This window comes from Vulpes vulpes, chromosome 8 (genome assembly GCF_048418805.1).
Source record: "Vulpes vulpes isolate BD-2025 chromosome 8, VulVul3, whole genome shotgun sequence".
NCBI lineage: Eukaryota > Metazoa > Chordata > Mammalia > Carnivora > Canidae > Vulpes > Vulpes vulpes.
Window position 1 is genome coordinate 47,821,215 of NC_132787.1, and position 12,152 is coordinate 47,833,366.

General features: G+C 43.9%; 1 protein-coding gene across 1 annotated transcript; it reads left to right on the forward strand.

Annotated features, from left to right (window-relative positions):
• Positions 1–1,677: 1,677 nt before the first annotated feature.
• LOC112907950 (ciliary microtubule-associated protein 3-like) lies at positions 1,678–9,349 on the forward strand. The gene is made up of 6 exons (XM_025983296.2): positions 1,678–2,025; positions 2,266–2,408; positions 3,035–3,133; positions 4,046–4,173; positions 5,789–5,906; positions 6,897–9,349. The coding sequence occupies exons 1-6, from the start codon at positions 2,007–2,009 to the stop codon at positions 6,963–6,965; spliced, it is 576 nt and encodes a 191-aa protein (XP_025839081.1). The 5' UTR covers positions 1,678–2,006; the 3' UTR covers positions 6,966–9,349.
• Positions 9,350–12,152: the final 2,803 nt, after the last annotated feature.

A 12,152-nucleotide genomic window follows, 5' to 3' on the forward strand; every position in this document is an offset into this window, starting at 1 on the left:
TCCCCTTGCCCAGCTTTTCTACCTCTTCTCAGCTGGAGGACTAGTCAGAAGCAATCCAGTCTACCAATGAGGAAATTAGGTGCCATAATATCAAAGTACTTTGCAAAATATGTTTCATGTCACTAGTAATGGAAACACTACTTTCAAAACACACCTGTGGGTACCTAAAAATATTAATATTACCTGAAAATTAATGAAAGTGAAAATTACCAAATCAATACCAATATTTTTATATTTATCATCAGTTTTACCACAATTATATTTTGAGTAGACAGAAGGCTTAGAGCAAATTATTCAATAATTTTGAGACTGTTTCATTTGGGGAATATAAAAAATAGTGAAAGGGAATAAAGGGGAAAGGAGAAAAAATGAGTGGGAAATATCAGAAAGGGAGAGAGAACATGAGAGACTCTTAACTCTGGGAAACGAACTAGGGGTGGTGGAAGCGGAGGTGGGCGGGGGGTGGGGGTGACTGGGTGACAGGCACTGAGGGGGGCACTTGATGGGATGAGCACTGGGTTTTATTCTATATGTTGGCAAATTGAACACCAATAAAAAATAAATTTATTTAAAAAATGATTTTGAGACTGTGTCTTTATTCCATTTATAAGCTTTGTTTCTCACACAACCTTGTCCTATTTTACTGGGTTTTACACATTATTTTTTGTAAAAAATTTTTCTCAGTGTTATATATAAGTCAGGTACAACCAATTATTTCTGTACAAAAAAAATATTTCTGTACAGTCCAGCAGGGCATCTGAATGTTATGCAGGACATGTGACAATGCACCATATGAAGGGGCAATGCAGGGGCAATTCAGATAAGAATTTCCAGCCTCCCTGGCCCCATGACCAGGAGCATCTCCTCAGTAATTTTTCACAAGCAAAATGCTTCCTTGAGTTTCCAAAATATCCTGTTGGACTCAGCATCACCTTTTTTTGGCAAACCCTACATTAAATGTATGAAATTACCCTACAGACAGTTCTAGATCAGGGTGTATGTGGATCCCAGGGTCATCCTCAGAGGCCAAAGGGTAGCATGAACCAGTCACACTGTATGTTTGCTGCCTCCCACATCTGATAACTCCTAAAGCTATCCAAAATTCAAGAGAGAACAGGTTGGTGTTAATATGCAGGACATTTGATGGGATGAGCACGGGTGTTATACTATATGTTGACAAATTGAATTTAAATCAAAAAATGTAAAAAAAAAAAAAAAATGCAGGGCAAAGGTAAAGAAAACACACACCGCGACATTTTTTTCTTGGGGCTGGGACTGAATACCATCTTCATAGTAACCTCTTGCCATTGTCACCTGCCAAATACCAGGGCCTGATTGCTTTCATCCTGTTCTCTTAATCCTGCCGTTACCCAATAAAGAGGAATTATTATTCCCAATTTGGAGATGAGGAAACTGGGACTTAAACATTTAAGTGATGGCCAAGGTTTTACAACTATTAAGCACTTCCGTGATTCCTCTGCAGTCCCACTGCCGCACTCAAGACTTCCAACCCTTTTAAAGCCTCGTGCGTGCTCCGATTAGAGGCAGAAGGGGGCAACCTGCAGAAAAATGGGTCTAAGAGGGGCCTAATAGGGAACTATCTAGGCTATGCTCCATTTAGTCCCCCTTCCCCGGTTGTAGGCGTGGTCCTGGAAGCCCATCCCACTCGCCATCCTTCTCCGGGTCTGGCAGTCCAGAAGTCGGGGCGTTCTAAATCCAGCGTCCGTCCCTGTTCAGCCCCGCATCTCGGTGGCCCGATTTCCAAAGCCCTTGTGCTCAATCCCTTATCCGTGCGGTCGCTGTGGCCGCGAGGCCAGGAAACCCTCCATCTGCGCACCCCCGCACCGCCGCACCCCCGCAGAGGTCGCGGGGCTCTCCGCCCGGACCCAGGGGTGCGGGGCCCCGCTCCTCTGTGCGCAGGCGCGCCGAGCCCTCGCAGTGCATTCCGGCGCCCCTGCGTTCCCTTAGCAACGCGGTACGCTAGTGCTGGCTCCTCAAGGCGCGCGATGTGCTTCGGCAAAGCGGGTGAGCTGGGCTGTGACGAGCAATCGAGGGTGGCGGGCAGGAGGAGGAGTGGGGAGGCTGACGCGGGGTGGGGGGGGGGGCGCGGATGAAGTCCGTCCCCTCCACGAGGTTCGACCAGGCTTTTGTTCTCGATCGGGTCCCGGCGGCCTGGGCCTCCCCGCAGCCCACGCGCCCCCAGAGCGCTCACTTAGACCCAGGGCCTTTCCTTATGTGGAGTTTCTGCTCTTTCTTGATCTTCAGAGTCGCTGGTTAACTACCCCTTTGGAATAAGTCAACCGAGGAAGCTCTTTCCTCATCACCACCCTCCAAGCTTGTTGGGAAACAAATTTCTCCCTCTTCGAGGAGCGCCCCACAGAGGGCCTGGCTGTTACATAGCAGAAGATGTGAGTACTCACCTTTTCTTAGGTGGGTTTCAGTCCCCTGACTATCCGAGGATACCCAGGTTCCCTGGAAGAAAATCTCACAGGATTTGTGATCTTTGGTGTGGCGACATGAGAAGGTGCCCCCGTCCTCTGCAGCCAGCTGTCAGGTCCAATGTCAGAAATTAAAGGACCCTTGCGCCCCACTTCCAGCATCCACCAAACGCAAGCCTTTCTTCATACGGTCCCCACTCCATTCCCATTTTCAAAAGTCTCTGAATCAATGCCTCCCATTCGTCCAAATTTGGAATGTGGCTGTACTGCTAGGTCAGTTTATGAAATAATGTAATCAGACTGAGGATGAGATTAAGGTAAATTCAGCTCAAGGGCTTACAGGACTGGATACACTGGAATGCACAGGAAGGTCATTTACTCTACCTAGCCAGCCACATTTCTTTGCAGACTGGTATGCCAGCCTTGCTTATATCATTGTTTCTATGGTCTTCACTCAGAAGAGTCAAAACAGAAAGAGCAACTTTTGCAGAGGAAGTTCAGATAAGAACATTTTGAGTCCACTCTGTTTTGATGACTGTAATATTCTCTGTATGTTTTCCTTCTTTTTTTCTTTCTTTTTAATCTACTACTTGAAGGTGCATGGATTGGCATACAACCTGTCTAAGATCCCGACCAGTAAAAAAGGATATACTTTTGGTGCCAGAACAGCTGAGAGGTTTAAGACAATCAACAAGGTTAGAAACGGCTGAATGTGCTTAGATTTTAGCGTGATCCATGTTGTTGCATGCATTTGCAACAGGGAGCGAAGCTGGGAGAGCAGGAGGATACCAGAAAATGTGCCCTGAAATTCAAGAAAAATATTTAGACAAAAGCTATGAAGAAGTCTATCTGGAAAGCTTAGGTGTTAGCATCCCAAATGTGTGTGAGAGTCCCTGGAGAGTGGAAAACAATTCTGGAAAGAAATGGTACCAATGTCAGGGCTGACACAGCTGACATTAAGTATCAAAGCGTTGCTTACATGCACCCTATTATCTTGCCACTTAAAAAGCAAATTCCTACTTTTGAACTCCTTTGTGTGATTGGATTTCAATTCTAAAAGTCTTAAGTATAGGGCACCCCGGTGGCTCAGCAGTTTAGTGCCGCCTTCACCCCAGGGTGTGATCCTGAAGACCTGGGATCAAGTCCCATGAATGGAGCCTGCTTCTCTCTCTGCCTGTGTCTCTGCCTCTCTCTGTGTGTGTCTCTCATGGATAAATAAATAAAATCTTAAAAAAAAAAAGTCTTCAGTTATAGGATCCTAATCCACGTTGGGCATTTTTCTGAGTCTTACACTCAAAGAGAGGGATACTGGCTTTAAAAACAATTTCTGAGTGGAGTGGTGGGGACAGCAGGTCTAAAGTCACCTTGTTCCTTTACCTCCCGTAGATCTTTTTCTGCAACCTCAGCATGTGTGTCTTTGGCTAGCTGAACCCCACACTTATCTTGGTTTTCTTCCTACTGTAGCCTTATATCTATAGCCTGAGTAGTAAAACTATAGCTTATACATGAACAGAAAGAGGATAAGTCTGTTTTCTGTAGCTAATGCTATAAATATATATATATATATTTTTCACTCTCTAACATATTTATCTTTTTCTGAAAAACAGGACATGATGCTTTACCCAAGCATGTACCAGGCTGAAAATCCTCAGGAGCAAATACACAAACAAAATTTTGCTCCATTTAATGCTTTCTTGCCTCGATTTAGGACATCAAAGGATACTTCTAATCCTGGGTATGTCTCCCCTCTTCTGGAGCACTTCACCAAACAGCAATAGGAAAGAATGTACAAAGGAGGCACTCCATCCAAACCATGCCAGCTGAAGGAAACCACCCACCCATCTTAATTTTTTTTATCTTTTAAAAATATTTTATTTATTTATTCATGAGAGACACAGAGAGAGAGAGAGAGAGAGAGGCAGAGACACAGGCAGAGGGAGAAGCAGGCTCCATGTAGGGAGCCCCACGTGGGAGGATCACCCCATGGACTGAAGGCGGCGCTAAACCACTGAGCCACTCAGGCTGCCCCCATCCACTTTTAAAGAGCCAACCTCTGACCTTCCAGACCTCTGGCATTATAGAATTCTAAATCATAGTGGTTCATTAAATCAACAGTTATAAGTGCCAGGCACTTTCAAGGGAGGGATCCAGAGATTTTGCATAAACCCATCACACAAAGCTCCTCATTCCTTGGAACTTACACTCTTGAGTCCAGACAGATGAGAAGCAAATACACTTAAAAAAAAAAATCATGTTAATAAGAATGGTTACCATATAATTAAGCAGTCAGACAGTGACACTTCTGAGAGTAAGTTTACTAATTACACCAAGACAGTAGCCATGAGCTAGGACTGTCACAGGCACACCAGGCAGGGTGGTGACCTGGTGATGTGCTGTGAAGACAGTAAACGGGGCAGTAATGGAATGGGTGGCGCTACTTTGGCAAGGATGTCCAGAAAGGTCTTTAGGGGAAATGACACTGGATCTGAAGTCTGAATGACAAGACTGAGCCAGCCCTGTGAAGATCTGGGCCAGAGCTTCCCAGGTAGGAGGAGCTGCAAGTGCAAAGGCTGTAACCTGGGGAGGAACTGGTAGGAGGAATAAGGAGGAGGCTGGTATGGCTAGAGTGTGGTGAGCAAGGAGAAACTGAAAAGAGAAGAAGAGAGCCAGGGCTGAGCACGTGGTCCCTATAGACCAAGTTCAGGAAGCCATTCAGCATGTGTGGAGCTAAGAGGCAAAGAGTGAAGGTCTTTGTTTTGCTCATGAGAAATTCAAGGATCAGTGACTGAGTGTAACTTTCTCAAAGTTGAATTAAGGAAGTGAAAGTATTGAACATTGGCCCCTGTGTCCATTCTAAGTGCAATATCCAACACAGCAAAGAGTCTACCCCAAAGACCAAGTGTTAAGAACAAAGGCATTATAAATGCCATGTCAATCAAAATGTAACTGGTTTTGCCTTCTTGTCCTGCAATTGCTGATTGAATTATCATTACACTTTTACCCCCAGTTACAAAGTACAGCAGTACTTATTCATGACTGTGGTAGACTATTTCCTCACCCACCACTCCTGGGAATCCCAGCCAAAGATACTGAGCTGCAGAAATATTTTTCAAACTAGAGTTGATTTTAATCCTAACTGGGACATCAAGATTAGATATATTTAACACTCACACCTATTCAGAAATACACTAACAGGCAAGGGAATCCCACACTTGCCCCACATTAAAAAGCTAATTGGGATGTTGCCTATTTCTCAAGGAATTAGACCAAGTGCAAGTATAGCTGTGGTACTGATGGAGTTCATATATTGTCACTAAGTAACACGGGATGCTTTGTATTTTTATTTCTAGCCCTGGCACGTACAACCCAGAGATGAAACCACCCCCCAAAATCATCTGGCCAATGAAATTTGGATCTCCAGACTGGGCTCAGGTTCCATGTCTACAGAAAAGAACCCTAAAAGCTGAGGTATAAGACTGGAATTGTGTAAACCCTCTCTGATACTTTCATATGTATCAGAGGTTTTTATCCAAGAGTAACTGAATGAGCTTCAGAAACTTTTGTTCCCCTGACAGGATATGCACAGTTTTGCATGAATATGCATATAAGTATCTTTTTCAACAGTTTTGTTACTTTTAAAGGTTGATACAACTGACAAAAGTCACATATTCTTCCCTAATCCTCAAGTAATCTTCTAGTGTAGGAACAGGAGAATTATATCTCGGTGATAGAGGAGGAAAATCAGGCTCTTATGGATTAAGTGACAAGTGCACATTGACAACTGGAATCTAGATCTTGTGATTCCTAAGCCAGTGCTCTTTTCATACACCACTAGAGTATTAGATCATCATGGGGCTATAGAACATTCTGGGAAGAACATGGATTCAGTGGACAGACTGCCTGGGTTCAAATACTAGTTCCCATATTAGTGGCTGTATGATCTCAGTCAACTTTTCTAAGCACCAGTTTTCCTTCCTTTAAAATAGGTATAATAATAGAATCAATTTGATAACACTGTAAAGATTGAGCTAATGTAGAAAATCACTTAACAGAGTACCTATAACATAATAAATGCTCAATCCACGTGGGCTTTCATAATTCCAGAGGTGCCATTTTTTAAGAGGAACCTTGGATTTATTCTACAACTATTTGTGAAATGCCTAGAATAGCAACATCATCGTGTTAGATATATGAGTAACATTCAGGAATCAAACATATACTCTTTGTTTTTGAGTAATTTGCCAACTATACTTAGAGATTTACCAAGTAGAAAACAATTCCTAGTGAGATAGCAGAGTAAGATGACGGAGTAGCTGTTGACAGAATCCTAAGACTAGGCTCCAATGGGGTGGGCTTCAGCTGGGCCACAACAGTGGTGATGTGCAGTTCATTTTGCACAGCCAGAGGCAGACGGTTCTTGTTGGAATATTCACCTAGACAAAATTCTTTCCATTGCAGCTGTCCACTGACAAGGACTTCAGAAAGCACCGGAACCGTGTGGCATACCTAAGCCTGTTTTACAGTTGAGGAGCTGTGACTACCTTCACCTACTCTTGACCACAGATGGTCTTCCGCTTGCACTGCTTTACTCTCTTGTCTGCCAGCATGGGGCTCAGGGAGGGGAAGGGGCTCGTAACTACTGTGTGACAACAGTAAGACTACTTCGGAGTGTTCTGTATCCATGTGCTGGTTTGTCATTTACATACATGGGCCTGGAGGGTTCCTGCCCAGTGTTTAGTCAGGGTGGCTCCATTTTACTTAGATGCTCATGGGTCTTTGTCCTCATGCTAAATTCCCAGGTTCCAGTTTTATGTCTTCTACCACTAGCCCTGGGAACAGGGGCTGTTGGCCTCTAAGTAGCAAGGATTGGATGGCTTCCTTGGCTTATACTTGGGCTTCCTATACACAGAGGATACATACAGGCAGAGTAAAACATTTATATTTTAGAAACTCTTCCAGATTTTGGAGTTCCTGGCATGGAGTGGGCAGATCCAGATTTTGTTGCTTTTCCCAGGCTGATATTAAGCTCACTGAATCAAAAATTCTGCACTTCCAGGGAACTTGAGTAGCTCAGTTGGTTAAGTATCTGTTTTGAGCTCAAGTTGTGATTGCAGAATCCTGGGATTGAGCCCCATCAGGTTCCTTCCTCAGCAGGGAGCCTGCTTCTCCCTCTCCTTCTGCCACTCCCTGTGCTCATGCTCTCTTTCAAATAAAGTTTTAAAAAATCCCCATCTCCCAATACCTCATCTATGTCATTTGTCAGTTATCTATATGATAACTGACATGTGTCCGACACAATGGCATGGACTGGGGATACAGCAGGAATTGAAATAATCTCATCTACTGGTCCGGAAGCTACAGAAGCAGTGCCTGGGTGTAGATGCATTCAGGGAATTCCTGACTTGCTAGAACACACTCTCTAGACCTTTGAAATGTTATTCTTGTTCCTTTAGCATTCTGGTATCATAGCGTGTGAAAAGAGCACAACAGTCTGAAAAAGTAGTGGCCTCATGGGGGTACATGCCAGGACAGAGAGAAATGCATGGAAAAATCAAAACCAATCCTTAGCCTCTTTTTTTTTTATTTTTTAAATTTAAATTCAAATTTCCAACATCTAATATAACACCCATCCCATCAAGTGCCCTTGGCCTCTTGAAGCTGGGGCTGGATCCATCCCTGCTCTCTGCTCCTGGCTGGAGAGCACCCCCATGGGTATAGAAAAGGGAAAAGGGCTAGGGTCTGTGTGACTTAACAGCTCAAAGCAGCATGCTCCATCATGGCTGCAGTCCAGCACAAATGCCTGGGCCCAGGACTCTCTACATAAGGTCTGGGCCTAGAGAGGCTTCATTATCTCTGTGAAAGGGGAACAGCTGCAGAAGGCAGAGTACCAGAAATCCAGCCTAAAGCCTGCTTCCAGGTCTACATTTGTCCATTCCCAAGGTCCCCCCACTCAGCCTATTTTGTTGTCAGAGCCCCCACCTGCTGTGGCCAAGTTCAGAGAATTCATTACACAACAAATCTCAACAAGATAATATTCTTCTGAGGGTGTCTTTGATGGTGAATGGCACATAGAAGCAGGCCTCAATCAAAACTTCTACCAGGATGGTGTGAAGAGCAGATTTTGAAATTCCTGATGACATTTGCATACTAAGAGCAGAGTCAGTGGAGCTAAGAAAGGGGGAAGCCAAGAGATCACCTACTGTTGATTGGCTCTGAATTCTGGATTTAGGAGTCAGATACAAAGAGGTCTTTCATTTCAGTTTAGGTCTTTCATCCATGATTATGAGCCTAGGAAAATGGCCAGAGTTCTAGAGCAGAAGCAACACAGGGAACAAGGTTATGCATCTCTCTGGAGTTGAGTCTCTGAGGGAGCCCAGCGGAGGGCTGATCAACAGCAGAGGAGCCCTGCCAGCAGAGCCCTCTTCCTCAAATATCTGATTGTAGGTCTCTCCTCCACTAAAACCCATCATGGGGCCCCTTGACTGGAGAATCAAGTGCAGACATTTAGCAAAACCCTTCTCATCTGGCCACAACCCACCTTGGCTGCCTCATTTCCTGCTATCTTCTCCAGGTGCCTTGTGTCCAGCCAGTTGAGATATCCTGCCACTCTATATTTATACAAACTCTCCAGCCTCTGTGCTGTCCTTGTGCTGATTTCTGCATGAGATCCCTTTTCTAACTTTTTCACCCAGTGAGTCCCTGCGCATACTTCAAGGCAAAATCTAACATGGTTTCCTTTGTGATACCTTCATCTTTCCTATCACTCTCAGGCACCATTCACTGTAACAGCATTTATGTCACTTGTATCATCATGAATTTGGTGGCATAGTGGCCATTGCTAAGCACTTGTTATCAGAAGATATGTCAGATCTGGGGACTTAATGAGAAAAATAAACAGTCTTTTTCATCTAGATCATAATCCAATTGGGGAGACAGATGTGCAATGGGTAAGATACAGTGCATTGTGTAGTGCAATGTCAGAAGTACAAAGTGCTGTAGGGAGAGGGGAGAGGGAGTAATTACCTCTCATAGTGGGTGGGAGAGTAGGCAGAGGAGATGCAAAAAGATGTCAGGGTTCAGGGAAGATTTTACTCACACAAAGACATCTCAAATAGTTTATGAATAAATGATATTTCATAAGTAGTGATGGCATAAGAAATAAACCAAAAACTCTAGAATACTTTTATAAGTATAACCAAAATATAGACTAGGGTCCATGTGGCTATTTTCTGCATGAATTTACATTTAAAAAACACATTACAGCTGCCAAAAATAATTTAAAAGTAATTCCAATCTTTATATCTCTTACAGAACATTAAAAATCTCTAACTTGTAAACATAGGCAACATTTCTCAAAATCTTCATACTATATTCCTATTCATAGATGTTGGTGTGGAACATCTCCCCCAAGAAATTCCAAATTCTAAGTCTCTATTTTCATCTTCCCCACCCATAATTTCTATTCCTTCTTTCTTCCCTGTCACCTTCCAGCTTTTTTTTTTTTTAAGATTTTATTTATTCATGAGAGACACACACACAGAGAGAGAGAGAGAGAGAGAGAGAGAGAGAGAGGCAGAGACACAGGCAGAGGGAGAAGCAGGCTCCATGCAGGGAGCCAAACGTGGGACTCGATCCTGAGTCTCCAGGATCATGCCTTGGGCTGAAGGCAGCGCTAAACCGCTAAGCCACCTGGGCTGACCACCTTCTAGCTTTTTATTTTTATTTTTTTTTTAATTTTTATTTTTTAAAATTTATTTATGATAGGCACACAGTGAGAGAGAGAGGCAGAGACACAACACAGGCAGAGGGAGAAGCAGGCTCCATGCACCGGGAGCCCGACGTGGGATTCGGTCCCGGGTCTCCAGGATCGCGCCCTGGGCCAAAGGCAGGCGCCAAACCGCTGCGCCACCCAGGGACCCCTGCCTTCTAGCTTTTTAAAAGTCGCATTTACTCCTCCTTCCTTTTACCTTTTTTGACCTAGTGGTCTCGGTCTCTCTCTCTCTCTCTCTCTCTCTCTCTCTCTCTTTCTTTCTCTCTCTTTTTCCTTCTCCAGTCCCTCAGTCTGTATCACATAAGATACAGGAATCAGACAGACAAGAACTTTATTAGTGTGTTGGGGACAGAATGGCATATGGGGGGGCAGCCTGGGTGGCTCAGTGATTGAGCGCCACCTTTGGTGCAGGGCATGATCCTGGAGATCAAGTCCACATTGGGCTTCCTGCATGGAGCCTGCTTCTCCCTCTGCCTGTGTCTCTACCTCTCTCTCTCTCTGTTTCTCATGAATAAATAACTAAAATATTTTTTAAAAAGAGTGTCATATGGGAAGGTGGGGAACACTCACATATTAATAAACCTTGTCCCCATTATACAATGATAGACAAGGTGGAATAGACCATAAACTGTGGAGAGCTGCTCTTGAGCACTAGTTTCTACAATCCAGGAACAGAGAATTTCTAGCTTTGGCTTTACCAATACCTTATGTTGCTCCAGTGGCTGAGGACAGTCCCTACTAATGAATTTCAGCTTAGTCATATCTCCATCTCACGATCTTTGCACTCTATAGTTGGGGCCAACCACCAGAGCATGAATAGAGGTGATACTGAGGCAGATTCAGCGGCTGACAGGGCAGGGATGAGAATGCAGGTGAATTGGGGGTGAACTGAGCTCCCTTCTCTTTGACCAAAAAAAGGGCCATATCTCCCATAAGAGAAACACAACAGAAAGAAAAAGGAATGGCCAAAGTGCAGACATTACCCAATTCCGTAAGATCAACTCCATTATGTGTTGGTGGTGGGGAATGATACAATGGTGTAGAAAAATGGACACCTCCGTCCACCACCACCACCCACACACACCTGGGTTGAGAATTCTTTGCATCTTTCTTTCCAGGTATGTCCTTCTGATTACATTTCTTGAAACAATTTTGAACCCCAGAGCAATACCAGTTTTTAATTCCCTAAAGGCAGCATTACTGCATTAGAATAACCCACTGCAGATGATTGCTCATAACCTACTTGGAATGCAAGTTCAGCTACTGGGCTTACTTCAGACAGAAAACATGCTCAAAAGCAGTGCATTGAACTTGCTAGAAAATTCCTAGTGAGCCAACACCATGCCTCATTTGTAATTGCATGCCCCCATGGCTTGTGCAGAGCAGACTAGCATATAGCAACAGAATAAAAAAATATTTAATGCATTGATCTGGATCTGATTTTAACACTAAATCTATGATTACCTGTCCATGCCTCTCTTTCTTATACTGTAAAATGGGATTTGGGTTCTCAACCCAAAAGCTTTCATACCCAGCAGGTAAAGTTCAATGTGTGAGCAGCCTGAGAGCACCAGTAGTGAGTAGGGGTCTGTGAAAATATTATATAATGTCAACATATATTAAAGTTGTTTTGCTAACCTACAAAAACAAAACAAAACCCCCCCAAAAAACCACTGTGTTGTCTGATCAGATTTGGCCTCAGACACCAGTTTGAAATGTCTTTAAGGTTTCTTTTTCTCTTCTAACATTCAAGAATGGAGAAAAAAATATGTTGGGAGAGTTTTGGGAGGACTGGTCCACCAGTCCACCAGATACCTCATGGAGATACTACTATGTCCTTAATGTCTGTGCTGTGGGTCCTCACTCAGAGACCTTTGCTCCGTGTCTTCTCCCATTGGTCAATTCACAGATCCCCCAAATAGCTATTGATAACTTTAAATTTA